A 19,414-nucleotide genomic window follows, 5' to 3' on the forward strand; every position below is an offset into this window, starting at 1 on the left:
CACTTTTGCCCTATTTTATACCGTGGCTATTTTCAAACATTTTGTACTTTTACGTTTTGGTACTTTAAGTACTTGTTGAAGCCAATACTTTCATACTTTTATTCAAGGATATTTTTACTTGTAACAGAATACATCTACATTGCATTAATGATACTTTTAAGTAAAGAATGTGAGTACTTTTTCCACCTCTGGCTGTCACCAATCTCACCATCACAAACATTTACTTGACGACACACAAATAATTGTGATTAACAACTTAATTATGTTTTTGGCATTGAGTAGTATTGGTATCTGCTTATGACACACACTACGCACGAACATATACACTAGGGATCGACCGATTATCGAAACGAGCGATAATCAAAGTCGATATTCATAACATTTATTAATATGGCAAAATATTGATATCGAAAATAAAGTTGATTTTTTTTTTCAATATATATATATTTTTTATTCTTTTATTTTTTGCATCTTGGTTACTGATTTTCACCGATTTCCTGCTGCGGAATACGTTTTTAACGCTATTGTAGTATGTGGCGACTAGATGTGAGCCTCACATTTATTTATAATTATAAATTAATTAACCACTATTTTAAATTGGGGGACACATTTTTTTCTTTTTTACTTAAAATGCATATCGGTTCATAATATCGGTTATCGGCCTCTTTGATCACTACTTATCGATGTCGAAATCGAACATGAAAATCCCATATCGGTCGACCCCTACTACACACAGAGGTACTCCGTGTCTCTCTCTGCATCCTGGTTGACTCCCGTTTCACTCAGGTTCTCAGCCGGTGGCTCGGGGCCAGAAATGGATCACAGGATGTTGTGAAAGGGTCACAGGGACAAGGAGGCATCACTCAGGTCACAGAGACCAGTGGTGGTGAACCATCACATTAACGTGCATGCTGCAATAGAGCCGGGGATCGAACCAGAAAGCCATTAAGACGCTTATGAATGCCTTCTAAAGCAGTAGTTCTCGAACGTTTCAGTGCCAAGGACTCCCACATTGATATGTGCCAGGGACCCCCAGATAAGGGACCCCTCATAATTGCATTTGTGCTTTGGCAACATTTGTGAATGATTTCATGCCAATAAAGCCTATTGAATTGAATTGAATTGAGAGATGGAGAGAGACAGAGAGAGAGAGAGAGAAAGAGAGAGAGAGAGACAGACAGACAGACAGACTGAGAGAGACAGAGAGAGAAGCACATCAGCCCAAGAGAGAGCAGACTGCAACACAGAAGGATGTGATGAGATAGATTACCAACGTAGGTATTACACTGCAACACATCTCTCTTCTCAACACTTAATTTCCCCCTGTTCATCCAATTTATCCACTTCCTTGCATGACTGCCTCTCTTGTCACAATCCCAGATTACATTTCTGCTTGCATTTGTCCAAAGAATTGCACAAGGCAGACATGACAAATTAGAGGTTTCAACTCTACATCTACGTTGCACCGCCAATCTGACCGATATGCCCTCATATATGGAGAGGTCTCTGTATCTGTCAGTCCTTGTCCCCTTTATCCCCCCTTAGAAGCTCGGCCGCCCTTGAGCGTCTAGTCGGCAGCCTGGCCAACTCGTGAACAATGTAAATATGGAATGAATGCCCCGCCCTTTAATGCAAACCCCATTATACCTGTTGTCATAGGACCTGTTTTGACCACCTGTTTGCCTGTGTCCATTTATGCCCATATATGGAGATAGCTGTCTGTCTGCGTCCATGTTATGCCCATATATGGAGATATCTGTATCTGTCTGTCTGTGTCCCTTTTATGCCAATATATGGAGATCTCCAACCTTCGGGCGGCCAAGCGTCTAGTCGGGTGCTGGCCTACTCGGGAACGATGTAAATAGGGAATGAATGACCCGATAATAATAACTTATTATACAGACTGAAATACAGAATGCAAAGAAATGGAAAAATAGCATTCTTTTTTCCTAACGTGCAAAAAAGATATACGCCAAGGTTGATAGCAGTGGTTAAAAGAGTGTGGCCAACCATGTGGGAGGAAGTAATGAGGGAATATGACATTTCTGCTTCTGTTTTTATCCAGACAAACGGAACGTATAATAATTGTGACAGTTCTATTTCCATTGCATGATTGCTTCTCTTGTGTTGCTCTCGCTCTCTCTCTCTCTCTCTCTCTCTCTCTCTCTCTCTCTCTCTCTCTGCCTATTATACCGTCTGCCATGTCTCTACAGTGCAGTACGATTCTCACCTAGTAATTTGCCAATGGTGTAAAGTCACTAAGTGCATTTACTCAAGTACTGTACTTAAGTACACTTTTGACTTTACTGGAGTATTTCCAATTTTCAGGACTTTTACAATTAATAATGAACAATTTAGGCATTTAGCAGAGCAACAATTACAGTAAGTAAAAAAGGACAGCACAAGGCAATATAGATGTGCCATTTCAAAACTTCCACACAGCCTGACATTTTATTGCTATTTTTATGACCTTCTCTGACTTCAAAGTTTAAATCTCCCTATGAAGGTGGATTCAGCTTTTCAAAGGCAACGAATTGGTTTCTTGCCATTTGCGAGTTTCTGCAAAAATACGCTCCATTCTCCATAAAAAATGTAAAGGCACCGAACAGGCGAATTAACCCAACGCCCCGAAACCTCTGAATGACGTCATATTGTAGTTTGGACAGTGCCGAACAGAAATAAATTCGGCTCTAAAAGTGTAGTATGAATCGGCCCTAGGTGGAGTCTGAAGAGGTGAGTCTTCAGATTACGGCGGAAGCTAATGAGTGAGTCTCAGAGGCAAATATTGTACTTTTTACTCATTTGAAAACTTGAGTTACTGGTTACTTTGTACAAAACATACATTACCCACTTCAGCCCTACTACAGTATATACATTTCGGCCATTTGAAAATAGCAGATGAACAAGCTCACAATGTGTCCTGCGTCACATCGCGACACATTGTGAGCTTGTAAATCGTCTCTACATTTGAAAACTTGTGAAATGGGACATTCTGCATAATGAGTATTGTCTACCTTTGGTACTTTATGTACATTTCTATGCCAATGCTTTTGAACTTTTAGCAAGTAAATGTTGAATTCTGGACAACAGAATATTTCCACGCTGCAGTATTGATACTTTTACCAAAGTACTCTGAGGCACGGTCTGCCACGTCTACAGTACTTTTCTCACACCAGTAATTGCCTTTCCTCCCCCCGAGGTCCTCCCCTCCTTCGTCTGCCAGTTCCATCTCTCTCTCCTCCTCCCTTGTGCTCATCTGTCCATCCTGCTGTCACTCTTTCATTGTTTCTCTCTCTCAGGGGACTTTCTCTACCTGTCCCCCCGCTCGCCTCTAAACACGCTGTAATTGTCTCCCTTGTCATTCCCCCCACACCGCCTAGAAGCGAGTCCACCTGTCCTTTTCTGTGTACTCTGGCCTAACGTTAATGATCTCACCCCTTCTTCTCTTCATCCATCTGTCCATCTCTCTCTGTCTCTCTCTCTCTCTCTCTCTCGCTCTCTCTCTCTCTCTCCCTCCCTCTCTCTCTCCCTAAACAACTTTTGGACCCTGGCCATTAATGCTTAAGCAGCGTGACACCAAACTGCAATAGTAAAAAAATAAAAAACGTACAGGTGGCCTGTGCCTCAGTCTGACAGAATGTCGATATCAGCTTAAGGCTGCATTCTGTGGCGATGCACACGGGGGGATTATTATGAACATGAACTCATATTTGGTTTCAAAACAAATCTCTCCTCTTCCTCACACTTCATATTTGAAGTCATATCGCCCAGCCCCAGATCATCACAATAACAAGCCTATACAGTATATACCGTAGACAAACACACACACACACACACACACACACACACACACACACACACACACACACACACACACACACACACACACACACACACACACACACACACACACACACACACACACACACACACATACAGCCAATGCTGACCCAGGATAAAACAGGAGACCACTTAATAATGTGTCCACGGCTGTTCTACTTTCCGGCAGCAACCTTGTTCTACTTTACCACAGAGAAGAAGAATGTGGTGTTGACCAAGTGTGCCACTGAACAAAAGTTTCCTCAACAAGGACTTCTCGATATTCGGGTTAAAATATATTTATCTTGTGCGCGCATGTGTGTGTGCGTGCATGCATGTGTGTGCCTGTGTGCAAACTTAGTTGTCAAGGACCCACAAATTGAGATCCAGGTCCCAGAATGCAGCAGCCAGGCTCTTGACCGGTACCAAGAAGAGAGCTCATATCACCTCCCTCCACTGGCTGCCAGTTTGGAATCAATGTTAAGACTCTCCTTTTTTTATAGAGCCCTTAATGCACTTACAACACTGGCCTTGTAAACTAGCCCCATCAATAGGCACCTCAGGTCAACTGACTTAGAGATATTAGCCGCCCCGACATCCAGATTGAGGCTCAGAGGTGACCCCGCCTTCTCTGTCACAGGCCCCATGCTGTGGAACAGCATTTCCTTCTCCAGTAGATCTGCTATCTATTCGCAAGCATTTGAATCCTCCTGATACTTTCTCCTTGCTTTTACCCCATTGTTTTCGTTTGATATGTTGTTAAAAAGTTTTGAGCGGTGCTCCTGGAAGGAGCTAAGCTTCAAAATTTGGCTATATCCGGGCCCCAAAACAATTCCGAGCTCTGAAGCGTGGCTTACATCTGGCCTACATCTTGGCACAAAACACTCAAAGTTTGTTGTACGCCCAGGGTCACATTGGCCAAGTTTCGCGTGACGCTTAATGAAATTAACTCATAAATAGCACAGCTCACTTTCTGTGTGATTCTTCTAGTATGCATTTGTACTGCATGTTGTTTTACTATTGCTTGTATTTGTTGTGCTGATGAAATGTTTGCATAGCACATTGATACAACAAAAGTTGTTTTTTAAATGTGCTTTATGAATGAACGTGATTTGATTTGATTTAGTTTACGCTACGTAAATATGTAAATCTTTCCCCTTAAGATACAGTACGTCACAAGTAAAACTTCACATTTGACATTTAACCACTTGAACCCCAGCACGCCTATTCTGCCGGGAAGATTTGGTGTATACATTTAAAAGGAACGCCCCAAGCATACAGTAGTTAAAACTCCATTTTAGTACAGAGGGTCTAGTTAAGACTGAAGTGATATTGATGAATTCCAAATGCGGCACCCCTTGGACTTGCGTCACAGCACCCACTTTGAGAAAGCCTGCTCCAGTTTCAGGGCGGTACGCATTAACAGTTTTGGGGTCACTAGCACAGATTTATATAATAATTTGTGTTCTCACAGTTTGCTGCAGGGCAGTCAGGTGGATATGAGAAAAAAACATGAACATGAACTGGTGTAGAACTAGAAAGTTACTGTAAAGATGGCCCTGGGCCTGCACTGCTGTGTGTCAACCCCCTGTCTGTGAGTGTGACCCGATCAATTTGTGCTGCTGGCAATAAACATTAACTGAAAAATAATTGTCAGCAGTGTAGCCTTGCTTACAGCGGGCTACTGTCAAAGAATGAGAAGACAAAAGGCCATAAAGCCATATTATGTACTTTCAGGACAACTTATATACATATAATTATCGTCTCTTGCGGGAGGAAACCTCCATGTCCAAAACGGTTAACCTTTCAGGATTCAAATTCAAAAAGGCAAAAGCAAAAGTGGATCTCAGCGGAAACTCAAGATGCGTTTCAAGCTTGCAGATCTGAAACTTTTGATGCTTTTGTGTGATGCTGTAGTTACAGTATGATCAAGTAGGGCATTCATTCACAAGAAAATTAGAATATGGAGATAAGAATGTTCAACACCGGCAACGATATACTCACATACTCATATTAAAATTGATACAACAGATTTGATGCTTATGACCTGAAGATAAGGTTTGGTTTTGGTGAACATACTAGATCAGCTTTCATGGCTCACTGCAGAATCTGTGTGCATAGACGTTGGTCAGGAGTAACCTGACCCCAGCCCAGCGGAACATAAAAGCAGATGTAAGCAGGTGAGGCTGAGGAGGAAGTGGTTGATCCCTATGATAAAAAGCCAGATGGCCAGCTAACCGATGACGAGTAGACTTTATCAATCCTTGCTGTCAGGCAGAACAACCTCTTATCTCCATATTTTAACTTTTTATATGTTTTTGTACATTAATTCACCGCCCCACTTGATCATACTACAGCGTCAGCGTCACAAAAAGTATAACAAATGGCAGATCTGACATAATGTGGTGTCCACCCAACAGAGATAGGGCTGTCATGATTATGACATTTTACATGACGATTAATTGTCACTCAAATAATTACCATTAACGATTTAATTGTGTTTTTGTCGTTGACAATTACATTTCTGTTTGGCTTGTAGGCTTTGAAGTTGCACATGGCAGATGTGACACATAATCTAAATATACAAAAAAGTACAGACATATTTGACAAGTTTATACTTAAAAAATAACATTGATCGTGGAAATAGCTGAAATACAAGCTTGTTTATCTGCTATTTCCACTATAAGGTTTGAAAATATATGAACATTTCTCAACATATAAACGATTGACAAAATAACTGTGATTATGTAAGATAATTGCGATTAGACGATTATGTAATAATTGTGACAGGCCTAGACAGAGAAGATATATATTTATATGAGTGTTGTAGGGCCAGCAAGCACAGTGATGACAGATTCATCACCTGGGACAGCGCCACTGCCTTGGCCACGTCAACGATGGAAGGTATCTCCTTAATGTCATGACGTGTTGACACCTGTGCGCTGAAGGCGACTGCACTGAATTGGTTTATCAAACAGTTTGGCTCTAATGGACAGAACTCTGTATCACTGTGTTGCTGGCTCTCTCCAGAGAAGGAACTCTTCCTCTTGCACACTTCAAAATGTACTGATTATGTTACTGATGGTAGATCGAGAGCAACTGAACACTGGAAAAAGGCATTATTGCTTGTTTGAAACTGAAAGCCCCGGTTTGGAAAGAACTATTATTTATTGACTTTGGGGAAAGTCCACTGAATAAAACAACACTCTGTGCTTAAAACCTTGACAACTGTTTCCATGTGTCAGCTTGCTCAGGCTTCATCCAGAGTAGAAAAGAGAGACAGAGACAAACATGATGAAAGAGCAATTGATCGAGTAAAGCTAGACAGAAAAGAGAGGAAAACATAAGACAGCGGGCTACTGTTCAGTCCAAGGACCCCTTAGTTGAGCGAGAGATGAAGCAGGGACCCCCACAACCTTTTCATAGATAGTTTCATCGTTTGACAGCACAATCATTGGTGTATTTTGGATTCATGTCAATTTGTGTTTTCAGATATTTAACCATGTGAACCGTCAATACTTGACCTTTCAAGTCTGCTCTTTTTCAAGTCTGCTCTTTTTCCCCCATACACCAAAGCGCTTAGCCAAAAATAGAAGATCTACAAGCTCACAACGCCTTGCGCTGCGAGGCGTTGTGAGCTTGTTTTTGGCTAAATGTCTCAGAATATGGACACTAGGGTTCAATAGATAGATAGATACCTTTATTATCCCAAGGGGGAAATTCAGTTGTCCAGTAGTAGCACAGCAGTATACAGTTATTTACAAAGTTACAGAGACGTAAGAAAAAATAGATAAGAGGGGAAAAAAAAAAAAAAAACAAGAGCAGTACAGTACAGTACCAATAAAGAGAAGGTACATCAGTAGAGGGGGCGAATAAAATATAAGTATATACATAAAGTGTCTTGCAAAAGAGACCATTAGCAGTCAATGCTAGTCAGTGCAAACAAGTATCTCACTGTCATTGTTAAACAAAGCAAAATACTCAGAAACTACCAACACAACCTAATAGTGCAATGTCAAAAAATCAGTGCGAAAAAAGAAGAAACAAAACAAAAAAACAGCTCAGAGAAGAAGAAACTAGGAAGCGTGTCACCGCAAGTGGTTAATATAAAAAAATATATATACATCACACAAGATTTTGAGGACCCCCTGGGGGTCCCGGACCCCCTGTTGAAGACCCCTGACATAAGAGATATAATCAGAGGCCATGGCAGAGAGAGCTGGGTGAGAGAGAGAGAGAGAGAGAGAGAGAGAGAGAGAGAGAGAGAGAGAGAGAGAGAGAGGAGAAAACAATACACGGGGAGAACAAAAGAAAGCGCCAGTGAATCTGGAGAGTGAGCACAAAAAACATACAGCCAGGTAATCAGGTATCCAAGGGTACCTGGCTGAATTCGCTGCTGCAATTGTGTTCTACTGCAGTATAATGCAGTTATGCAACTGCATAACTGAATACTATCTCGAGCCAGTTTAATACAGAGTGACAGGAGGCAAGCTGAGAGGGAGACGGTGTAGGAGAGACAGAATGTAGTTAAAGCTGAGGTGAAGACAGTCAAGGAGAGACAGATAGATATGCAGTAGGAAAGCTGAGAGGGAGACAATGCAGGAGAGACAGGCGTAGGAAAGCTGAGAGGGAGACAATGTAGGAGAGACTGGCAGTAGGAAAGCTGTGGCAGGAGACAGTGTAGGAGAGACAAGATAATAGGAAAGCGGAGGAGGAGACACTGTAGGAGAGACAGACAGTAGGAAAGCTGAGAGGGAGACAGTGTATGAGAGACCGACAGTAGGAAAGCTGAGAAGGAGACAATAGGAGAGACATACAGTAGGAAAGCTGAGTGGGAGACAGTGTAGGAGAGACAGACAGTAGGAAAGCTGAGAGGGAGACACTGTAGGAGAGAGACAGTAGGAAAGCTGAGAAGGAGACACTGTAGGAGAGACAGACAGTAGGAAAGCTGAGAGGGAGACAGTGTAGGAAGAGACAGACAGAAGGAAAGCTGAGAGGGAGACAGTGTAGGAAGAGACAGACAGAAGGAAAGCTGAGAGGGAGACAGTGTAGGAAGAGACAGACAGAAGGAAAGCTGAGAAGGAGACACTGTAGGAGAGAGACAGTAGGAAAGCTGAGAGGGAGACAGTGACTGTGGGAAGAGACAGACAGAAGGAAAGCTGAGAGGGAGACAGTGACTGTGGGAAGAGACAGACAGAAGGAAAGCTGAGATGGAGACAGTGCACGACAGGAGAGACAGAGGGTCGTAAGGCTGTAATAGAGACTTGGAAAGCGGTAAAAGAGATGGACTGTAGGAAAGCTGAGAGGTAGACGTTGGCTCTGGCATTCTGTGCCACGTCAGCAGGGGGATCCCTGTGGTTATGAGGGTGTGGGCATTTAACCAATACACACAATGCAGCGACTTCTACTACCATCACTAACATCACTCCTACTGAGTAGAGCAGGTCTGCGTCATCACCGGCCTCCCACACAAACACACTCAGCGGTGCTATTTTAGCCAATCTCAGTCTCGTCTAACCTATAGCCCAAACTCTGCACCGTCATCATGTCATCAAGGACCTGCACACCCTGTTGCACCAGCTACAGTACAGTATGTGCAAAGTCAAACGTGTGTAAGTTCTGAAGTTCCTTTCCCTTGGTAGAAAACCAACATATGCAGGGTACTCGAGGAGAACTCAACATTCAAGTAAAGATTTTAAAGGAATAGTTCACCCCCCAAATGACTTTTTTTCTATCGATTACTCACCCCATCTCTATCTAGGTCGTCCTCAGACGAGCCCTCCATCGTTGTTTCCAGTCATCTCGGTTCTCCATACATCTGGCCAGCTCATTGGTGTTCTGTGTCCCTACGTCTTCCTTGAGTATGTCCACGTATGTTTTTGTGGGACGTCCTCGCGGCCGGTGCCCGTGTGTTGGCTCCCACAGTACCAATTTGCTGGCTGGAAGCTCCTGGTGTCTTTGGCAGTGTCCTGCTAGTCTCATTCTTCTGGTGGCAATTTTCTCGCTTACCTTTGGTATTCCCTCATACAGGCTCTCGTTTGTAACATGTGCACTCCTGTTGATGTTGAGTACTGCACGCAACATTCTAGTGTAGCACCCGTCTAGAGACTTCTGCAGGGTTGGCTTCAGGGTCCAGCATTCACTGCCATAGAGGAGAACAGACTCCACCGTTGCAAAGAAGAAGCTAAGTTTGATTTGGCGGGGGAGGTTAGAGTTCCATACACTGTTCATGCCATTCAGGGCCCTCCAAGCGAGTGCCTTCCTTACTTTAAGGTCTTTCTCAGTTGAGTCGACCCATGCGCCCAGGTACTTGAAGTCCTTGACTTCCTTCAACACAGCTCCTTCTGTTGTTGTCAGAGGTGAGTGATCAGGTAGGTTATAGGTGATAACCTCAGTTTTCTTAGCGTTTAGCCTGAGACCAACTTTGGCACACTCTATCTCCACCCTGTTCAGGAGTTCTTGTGCTTGTTCCATGCTGTCGGAGAGCAGGCTGATGTCGTCCGCATAGTCCAGGTCTGTCAGAACTACTGCGGGATGCCGTCTTGACCTCCTTGGTGTTAGCGTGAAGCCAAGCTCTTGTTCCCGTCCCCCTATGGCTTTCCTGAGCGCATAATCTAGAACTATGATGAAGAGGTAGGGGGCTAGGGTGTCTCCTTGCATTACCCCAGCTCGGATGTCAAATACCTCACTGCTGCCATCTGGGGTCACCACTTTGGCCCTTGTTTTTGCGTACATGGTCTCGATAGCCCGGAGAATGTTGGGAGGGACATTGTAGGCCTCAAGGATCTTCACCATCTTGCTTCTGTGGATAGAATCAAAAGCCTTTTTGAAGTCAATGAAGCACAGTACAGCTGCTAGGTTGTTCTTTTTCACCTCCTCTATTAATCTCCTTAATGCCAGGATCTGTGCTACGGTTGTTCTCTCCTCTCGAAAACCATTTTGGTTCTCTCTCAGGTGAGGGTCGATGGCATGCCGTATCCTGTTCAGTATCATTCGGTTGAAGACCTTAGCAGTGATGCATGTCAGGCTGATGCCTCTGTAGTTGTCTGGCTTTGAGAGGTCTCCAGCTTTAGGCACCGGGATGATATTAGACAGAGACCATATTTCAGGTTGCTTGTTGTGCTGTAGAGCATTGTTGCAAAAGTCTAGGATGAGGTTGTCTAGGTCGCAGTTCTTCAAGACCTCTGGGGGTATGCCATCCGGCCCAGCACTCTTTCCCTCTCTTAGGGTGGATTTTGCCCTGGCGAGCTCGCTGATTGTGAAGGGTCCATCGTCGATGTTCAGGCCCTGGAGGACTGTCGGTATATTTTCCTCCTCTCCCTCTTCCACTGATGTTCCCAGGAGCCTCTGGAAGTGGTCGAACCATGTTGCCACCCTCTCCTCTGGACTGTGTCCCTCCACCTGGCCCTCCTTGGCCCTCTTCCGCCCTGTCATCTCATTTATTACCTTCCAGGCCTCCCCGTATTGCCTTTCACCTTGCGCTGCCTGCACTCTTCGCACACTTTCCATCACTTCTTCCCCTTTGATGGCGTCGTAGGTGCTGAAGAGAGACTGTTTGGCCTCGTTCAGTGTCTCGCGACCCTCCTCTGTTGGTTCACGCTCAAAGTTGAGTCGTGCTTCCTCCATCCTGCCTCGTGCTGCTACAACCTTCGGGTGTCTGGACCGTGGTGGTGCTCTTACTCTGTTCAGCACTGGCACGCACAGTCTGGTCGCCTCCTCATTCGCTGTGATGAATCTCCCATATTCACGGCTGGGCTCCTCTCCCCTATCCAGCTGCCGAAAGCGCTTCCTGACTTCCTCCGAGTACCTGGTTTGGAGGCCCGGATTGGTCGTGAGTGCCTTCCAGTCATGCCGAATCTTGGGGCTTGGCTTGGGGACCCTGAGGCTCAGTCGCACCCTCATGGAGACCACACGGTGATCAGAGCCTACAGAGCTGAACGTGCTGTATGGCTCAGCGTTCAGGATGGAATTCCTCCACTTTTGCCTCACTAGGATATAGTCCAACTGATATAGCCTAGGTAGCTCCCCAGGCCTTGAGGCTCGGTCTCGGAAGGTCCATCTCTTCCCTGTTCTCTTCCTGAACATGGTGTTCGCTGCCAGGAGCTGGTGTTCCATGAGAAGGGCTGTGAGGTATGCGCCGTTGCGGTTGGTAGACTCATGGTATGGGAATGGTGCATCCTCCTGTCCGATCCTGGCGTTGAAGTCGCCAAGGATTGCCAGGAAGTTGTGCGCTGGGACACCTCGGACTGCTGTTGTGAGGTCCTCATAGAACTCCTCAACATCCTCAGGTGTTGCCGTGTTAGTGGGCGAGTACACCACTATGACTGTTGTCACTGGGTTACCTGCGAACTCAGCCATGAGGATCCTTTCGGTGTGCTTGTGAACCCGTCGGAGGGCCTTGCGCGCTAGAGAGCCTAGCATTAGCCCTACGCCTCCTGTTGCAGCCTGGGCCTTGTTTCGCCGCGCAGATGCAGTGATGAACGTGCGTTTCTCCACTTGGCAGTAAACTATCTGGTCGTTAGTGTTAGTGTGGACTCTTCTGTGTTCCTGGACTCCCAGGATCTCTACCCCCTGTTCTTCAGCACAATGTGCCAATTCCACCAGTCTAGCTTCTTCTCTCACTGTGCATGCGTTGAAGGTCCCCATTACAAATGGTCTCCGACAACGCATGAGTGCATTGGATGGGATGCTGTGGTCAGACAGAACCCTCCCTCGTTCCCGTGGGTTTGAGGTCCTGTCGTCATGATGCCCTCCGGAAGGGGGACCAGCACCACCATCCGCCGCGGTGCTCCTGCGGACTCCCGCCGCTGGAAGTATAGGATTTGAAATGACTTTGTTCTTCATGGTTGGCTTTTCAATGCTAGTTTAAGGGCTGTGGGGTCGCAAATTCTCACAGTCCTGGTTTTTACCTCAGAGTGACCTTCTCCTAGGTGGGTTGCCTACCATGGCTAAGAGCCCCACCCGCCCCGACTGATAGCTCAGATTGCTGGATCTGAATGGTCCACTTGCTGATGTTTTAACTCACTGGATGGTTCTAATTCAATACTAGTTCTTAATTCAGTAGAAGTTCTAAAGTGTTGAAGTGGAGACTTGAATTCATGGATATTTCTTTTTTGTTTTTGTCACATTCCCAAGCCAAGGGTTTGAGGAGACTCTTTGTGTCTCCATAGGGAACCACTGCTGGTCATCAAATTATTATTACTATCCCTTTAAAGATTCTGGGTACTTATGGTCCAGTTCATTAGGTCTTCCTACATACATGTAGGTCTGTGACCTGTTAACCAAATGTTGGTTCCATTTGCTCACTCTCAGAGTTATGGTGGTTGGGAACCACCAGTATTGTAATTGTTTAGCAGACGTGAAATCCACATGCCAGCTCTGATGGTGTGATATTAAAAAAAGAAAGGTTTCAGAAACGGTTCCAAACATGATGGAACCGATTGTTGGTTCTTCAATGTTGGATGATATGATATGATATGATATAGTACTTTATTGTCAGTTCACACTGAAATTTGTCTTACGACACAGCAGTCATGTATTCATACGTGACACGCTGAGTCGCGGTGCAGCCCCTGTACCAGCGCACCAAAATCCTGTTCCTCTGATTCCTCTGGTTCCGTATGCCAAACATACAAGGCCCACTGTTCGGTTTTTAAAATTATATTTTTTCTTTTCAACATGGCTTGGTAAAGTTTCAGCTCAACAAGCTTTCATCAGGGACCCCGAAGCCATTATGAAATGAAATGATGAAATAATGGATTTTAAAATGTTCAACAGAACAGTACGTCTTGGATGTTTAATTAAGTTCTCCCGAAGTACACTGCATATTGGTTTTCTACAAAGCAATGTAACATACTATATTGCTTATGTTCTAATTCTACCCAAAGATAATCTTATTCTTGTTGGGTCATAACTGCAGACCTAAATTGTGTATTAAACTTAGCTTAGTTTGAACATAAGGGTATGAATTAATTATAGGTATGCAGCAAACTGAAAGTGAACAGATGTATCTGTACACACACAGCCACGGTCAAGGAGTTAATCAGAGGAAGGACACGTTTGCATTAATGACTGCACAAAAACAATGTTGGTGTGACTAAGACATTCACTGAAAGAAATGTTTTGTATAATAGACATTTCTGCATAGATTATCAATAGATTATCAACTATAATGCGACGTTGATGAGTTGGAATTTCAAGACTGGAGTCTTGGCATATACAGTAAGTGAACAAATTAAATGGCTAATCAGCATTGTTGATCCCATAAGCCAGATGAACTGGCAACCGATTGGCTAGTTCTGGGAAGATTGCTCTGCCATCATTTTTATTTGAATAATTTTGAATATTTGTTTAACACAAAATCTTCTCTTCTCTTGCATAAAACATTTTCAGATGGTGGTCCGTGGCCAAATTATACATGTCATTTTTGGGGGTCTTTGGCATAAAAACTTTAGGGTGAGAACTACAGATTTAAAAGGCATTTGTATAGTCGTCTTCAGGTCTCAATGGGTTAAACACAGCTACAGTGTCCAAATAACACACACACAAAAAAAGCAAAACACAACATGAATAGAATCTCACAAGCTCCGTCACCTGCTTCAGATGTCCTTTCCATATTCATCGTCTCCGTTGAGTTCATGCATTATCCATTTTACCCGTTTTTCTCCCAAATTGTGTGTCCTGCATTCTCAAGCGGCGCTTCAACTTTTCCATTATGCATATTATCTCTACCATGCTCTGCCATTATTCATTCTCTAGACATTATACAAGAAAGATAGACAGACAGACAGACAGACAGACAGACAGACAGACAGACAGACAGACAGACAGACAGACAGACAGACAAAACAAGTCTGAATGCAGGAATCTCCTGGCAGAGATGAATAATTAGGATAGTAATCCCTCAGTTTCTCTCCTGTCTGCCTCTCCCCATTAACAGCTGATAAGATTAGCAGGCGCTCTCACATCTCATATCAAAGCCTGGGTTTTCAGTTTAATCACGTCTAGCCAAAAGTCAAAATGCCAGGGAGAACGGGCAGCTTTTCAACAGAGACATTCAGAAGACATTTGAAAGCACACTCACTCTCACAAAACCTTCACATGGTATTTGTCCAGCACCTATTGCAGACCATCTATCTACAAGAGATGCTGGTATGTCAAGTAGAATCAAGTATAGAGTTACAATCATTAATAATAGTACATAAACCACTCATGAGTCACGCATCACTGCATGCTGCACTGCGAGCTTGTACATCTGCTATTTTTGATCATTTTTGAAAAATCGGTAAAGTGTGATGAGAACTACTGATTCAGAAGGCATTTGTAGGGTCCTGCTTAACCTTCCCATTGTGGCAGCGCCACAGATCACTTTCAACCCAGAGTCAAAACCAACAAAGGGTCAAACTCTTTTTTCTGCTATACCACCAAAATGTGGAAAGCCTTACCGAAGGCCATAAAGGAGTGTGGATCACTAGCATCCTTTAAAATTGCCCTGAAAAACCACTTACAGGCAGCAGCCGTTCGCAACTGGTAAAAAATGAACCTAGCCCAACCCTACCCTCCCCTGCCCCTTCTTTGTATATACTGTTTGTTTTAGACTTACTGTCTTCTTTTTTGTTTTTCTTTACATATCTACTGCATAGTACTGTGTTATATTTGTCTGTCATTCAATGTTATATGAGATACTTCAATGGTTTCCAGTGGAAATAAGCTTAGTCTTTTCATGGATCTCCTTTTAGTAGACCTTGTACCAGTGAACTGTACCGTCATGAAACTGTACCTTTTCCTATGCAAACTTCTAATAAAGTCTTCAATCAATCAATCAATCCTCCTCGGGACTCACCTCACCGCTATTAACCAGTAAAGCGTGGGGTGGCTCAGTAGATGACAGAGTACAGCATCTTGCATTGGGCCTGGTGTACACGATACACTACACTACACCACTAAGATACCCATGTACCTGACAAAATACGTCCAAAACGTCAAGGATGTCGTACAACACCAGAGGCATGGACCACACCCATAAAACCATGAGGTACTGTAAGTACTGTAGGGCAATAAACATACACTTATAAAAGGTCTGACACAGACAGACAGATGGTATTATTACGTAAGACAGACATGACTAATCAATCAAGGGCAATAAAGGCATCGGAAGGGCACTACAGTGTGTGTGTGTGTGTGTGTGTGTGTGTGTGTGTGTGTGTGTGTGTGTGTGTGTGTGTGTGTGTGTGTGTGTGTGTGTGTGTGTGTGTGTGTGTGTGCGTGGCTGCGCGTGTGTGTGCAAAACGTTGTTCCATTTTCACTATTTGAATAACATTATAATCGCCCATTAATGACATTGTGATATTGATTTGAGGTCGTATCGCCTGGCCTGAGAGGAGAGACAAAGCGATAAATGTGGGTGAGCAGATGCTCCTGGCTGTACAGTAACTCTGCGCTGTCTGCAACTCATCAACATGTCAGTCAGTTTGGGCCTAAGTGGTAGGTCTGCCCTGTACACACACACACACAAGTTAAGAAACGTTAACTAATCTAACTAATCTGATGCTGCAGTCACACTGAGAGAAGCCAAGCTAATGGTTTGCTTGGTAATTCAATGTATTCTCTATGCAAACCAGCTTTAAAAAATTCCAAGCTTTTTTTCCAGCTTGGACATTTTAATAGCTGGTTTGCATAGATTAAATTACCAAGCAAACCATTAGCTTGGCTTCTCTCAGTGTGAATGCAGCATCAATGAACTGCTCACATCAGATTTTTAAGTCTTCAACAGCCGCCTACAATAAAGCCATGCGTCTGGCTAGGCAGGCCTATTTTTCCGGAATTATTAATGACAATAAGAACAATGCTAGGGTCTTATTCTCTACCATTGAACGCCTTTTAAACCCTCCCCAGTCCTACAAGCAGTCACTCCCTGCCTCTAAAGCAAAGTGTAATGAGTTTGCATCCTTCTTTGACAACAAAATTGAGAACATTCGAGCTGGTATTCTGAATAATACTGTCACAAATGCAAATGCGGTTAATGGTGCCATGTGTAAAAGTGTCGATAAATCTAGGGGGAGCCTAGTATCATTTTGTGCAATTGATGAAGAGGAACTTCGTAAAACCATATCGCAAATGACATCATCTTCTTGCTCGCTGGATGCAATACCCACGCCGTTTCTCAAAGAGGTTGTAGACTGTGTTATTGAAGATATCCTAAAAATAGTAAATAGCTCTATACAATCAGGTGTCTTTCCAGACTCACTGAAAACGGCTGTAGTTAAACCCTTACTCAAGAAACCCAACCTTGACCCGTCCGTGCTGGGTAATTATAGACCCATCTCTAATTTTCTGGGCAAGGTCCTTGAAAAAATTATCTTTCATCAATTGGATGTGTTTCTGCAGAACAATAAGGTGCACAACAAATTCCAATCCGGCTTCAGGAAAGGACACAGCACAGAAACTGCACTTGTAAAAGTTATTAATGATCTTAGGGTGGCTGCTGACAACAAAGATGTGTCCGTTCTCCTACTGCTGGACCTAACGGCGGCTTTTGACACAATCGACCATACAATTCTAATACAACGTCTCGAACACTGGGTAGGACTGTCTGGGACAGCTCTGTCCTGGTTTTACTCTTACCTAACAGGCAGAAGCTACTTTGTTAATCTAGCTGACTTTGAGTCAAACAAACACAAGATCTGCTCTGGTATTCCACAGGGCTCAATTCTTGGACCTTTATTATTCTCCCTCTATATACTGCCGCTGGGAGAACTTATTTCCGCTCACGGTGTGAATTTCCATTTCTATGCTGATGACACCCAGTTGTACCTTTCGGTGGCTCCGGATGACCCCTGTGCTCTAGACCCATTGCTGACGTGCGTGTCTAGCATAAAATGCTGGATGAGTGAGAACTTTCTCAAGCTAAATGAGGATAAGACAGAAGTTCTCATAATTGGTTCTACTGCCCAAAGAGAATCAATAATAAGTAGACTTGGTAACCTGGCTAAAGAAAGTAACACCTCTGTAAAGAACCTGGGGGTGATCATTGATGCTGAATTAAATTTTAATACACACATTAATCATGTCACGAAGATTGCCTTCTTTCACCTTAGAAATATTGCACGAATTAGAGCTTATCTGTCGCTGAACGATGCAAAAACGCTGATCCACGCTTTCGTTTTCTCTCGGCTGGATTACTGCAACGCACTTCTCTCTGGTCTGCCAAAGAAAACAACTGACAGACTACAACTTGTTCAAAATGCGGCAGCCAGAGTTTTAACTAAAACTAAGATAAGAGAACATATTACTCCAGTCTTAGCGTCACTACACTGGCTCCCGGTTGTTTTTAGGATTGATTTTAAAATACTTTTACTTGTTTATAAAGCTCTAAATGGTCTGGCACCTTCGTACCTCTATGACTGCCTGCATAGATATGTTCCAACCCGCCCACTCAGGTCCTCTAGTGCAGACCTACTTGAGGCGCCAACAATGAAATATAAAAAATATGGTGAAGCAGCTTTCTGCTTCTACGGACCGACAGCTTGGAATAAACTCCCACTACACCTAAGACAGGCAGCCTCTGTGGATAGCTTTAAAGCACAGCTCAAGACCTATTTCTTTACTCTTGCTTTTAGCTAAATTTTTAAATCCCTGTGCTGCTAATTGACGGCCGCACTGTTCTGAAATTGTTATTTCTCTGCTTAATTGTAATAATTTTAATTATTTCTTTTTATTCTGTATTTTTTTATTTTATTTTACTGTTTCTCTGTTAAGCACTTGTGCTTCATTTTCTGCTCTGTAAAGCGCTTTGAGCTGCATTTCATGTCATGAAAGGTGCTATACAAATAAAGTTTTATTATTATTATTATTATCCACCACCGCTCATACTGTACTTGAAACATGGGTGTGATTTTTTTGGTCAAAGTGCCAGTGCTCGCCCAGCAGTCTGCTGTCAACCAGGTGGACGCGTGCACCCGTCCATGTGTGCTTCTCGCCCTAAAGAGCGAGGTCGCTCCTCGCCCTAAAAGGCGGGGTCGCTTTTTTTGATGTTAGGTGGGGTCTTGCTGGTGATAATACTTTAAATGGGCCAGCTGACTTCCGCGACACACAAAGTGCGCCAGGTGTGTGATGACGGCCGGGCCCCCGGAGTCCCAGATCCGTATAGGCGAACTCCTACACAGGCTACCCTGACTCGCCACCTCTGCATCCTCGAACAAACAAACTAGTGCAGTGTAGTGTGCAGCTCCCAGGTGAATGTGTTGAGCTGTGATAGTAAGCAGCGTGGTTCTCTCTCTTAGGCAGCACGTCTGCATCGTAGGGCCGTTCCAACGCTTGCGTTATAAACGAGAGGCGAGGCTTTTAAATCACCTCGTAAAACACACTTAGCCACCTTTATAGACACGTCTTTATTTGGTTTCATCCTCCGTTTTATCGTTGACTCTGAACTCGTGGGGTTTTATGGCTCTCGCTATTGCTTTCATCATCTTTTCATCATCTTTGCAAATTGGATCCACGTTTCTTTACATTCGGCTTTTACTCCTTCGTAAAAGGACTGTGAAACTGTTCAAATATATACAGTATGTATTTCTATAGATGGACCGCCATCTGAAAA

At 43.8% G+C, this 19,414-nt stretch overlaps 1 protein-coding gene across 1 annotated transcript in view; it reads right to left on the reverse strand.

Annotated features, from left to right (window-relative positions):
- gdpd4a (glycerophosphodiester phosphodiesterase domain containing 4a) overlaps window positions 1-19,115 on the reverse strand; it is a gene marked incomplete at both ends in the record, with an annotated part of 60,904 nt that extends 41,789 nt beyond the window's left edge. Inside the window, one exon of the mRNA XM_080731100.1 lies at window positions 18,899-19,115. Within this exon, the coding sequence (XP_080587226.1) occupies window positions 18,899-19,115 (217 nt within the window). The remainder of the gene's footprint in view (window positions 1-18,898) is intronic.
- Window positions 19,116-19,414: the final 299 nt, after the last annotated feature.

This window comes from Nannobrachium achirus, assembly GCF_963921795.1.
Source record: "Nannobrachium achirus genome assembly, chromosome: 8".
In the NCBI taxonomy this organism is placed as follows: domain Eukaryota; kingdom Metazoa; phylum Chordata; class Actinopteri; order Myctophiformes; family Myctophidae; genus Nannobrachium; species Nannobrachium achirus.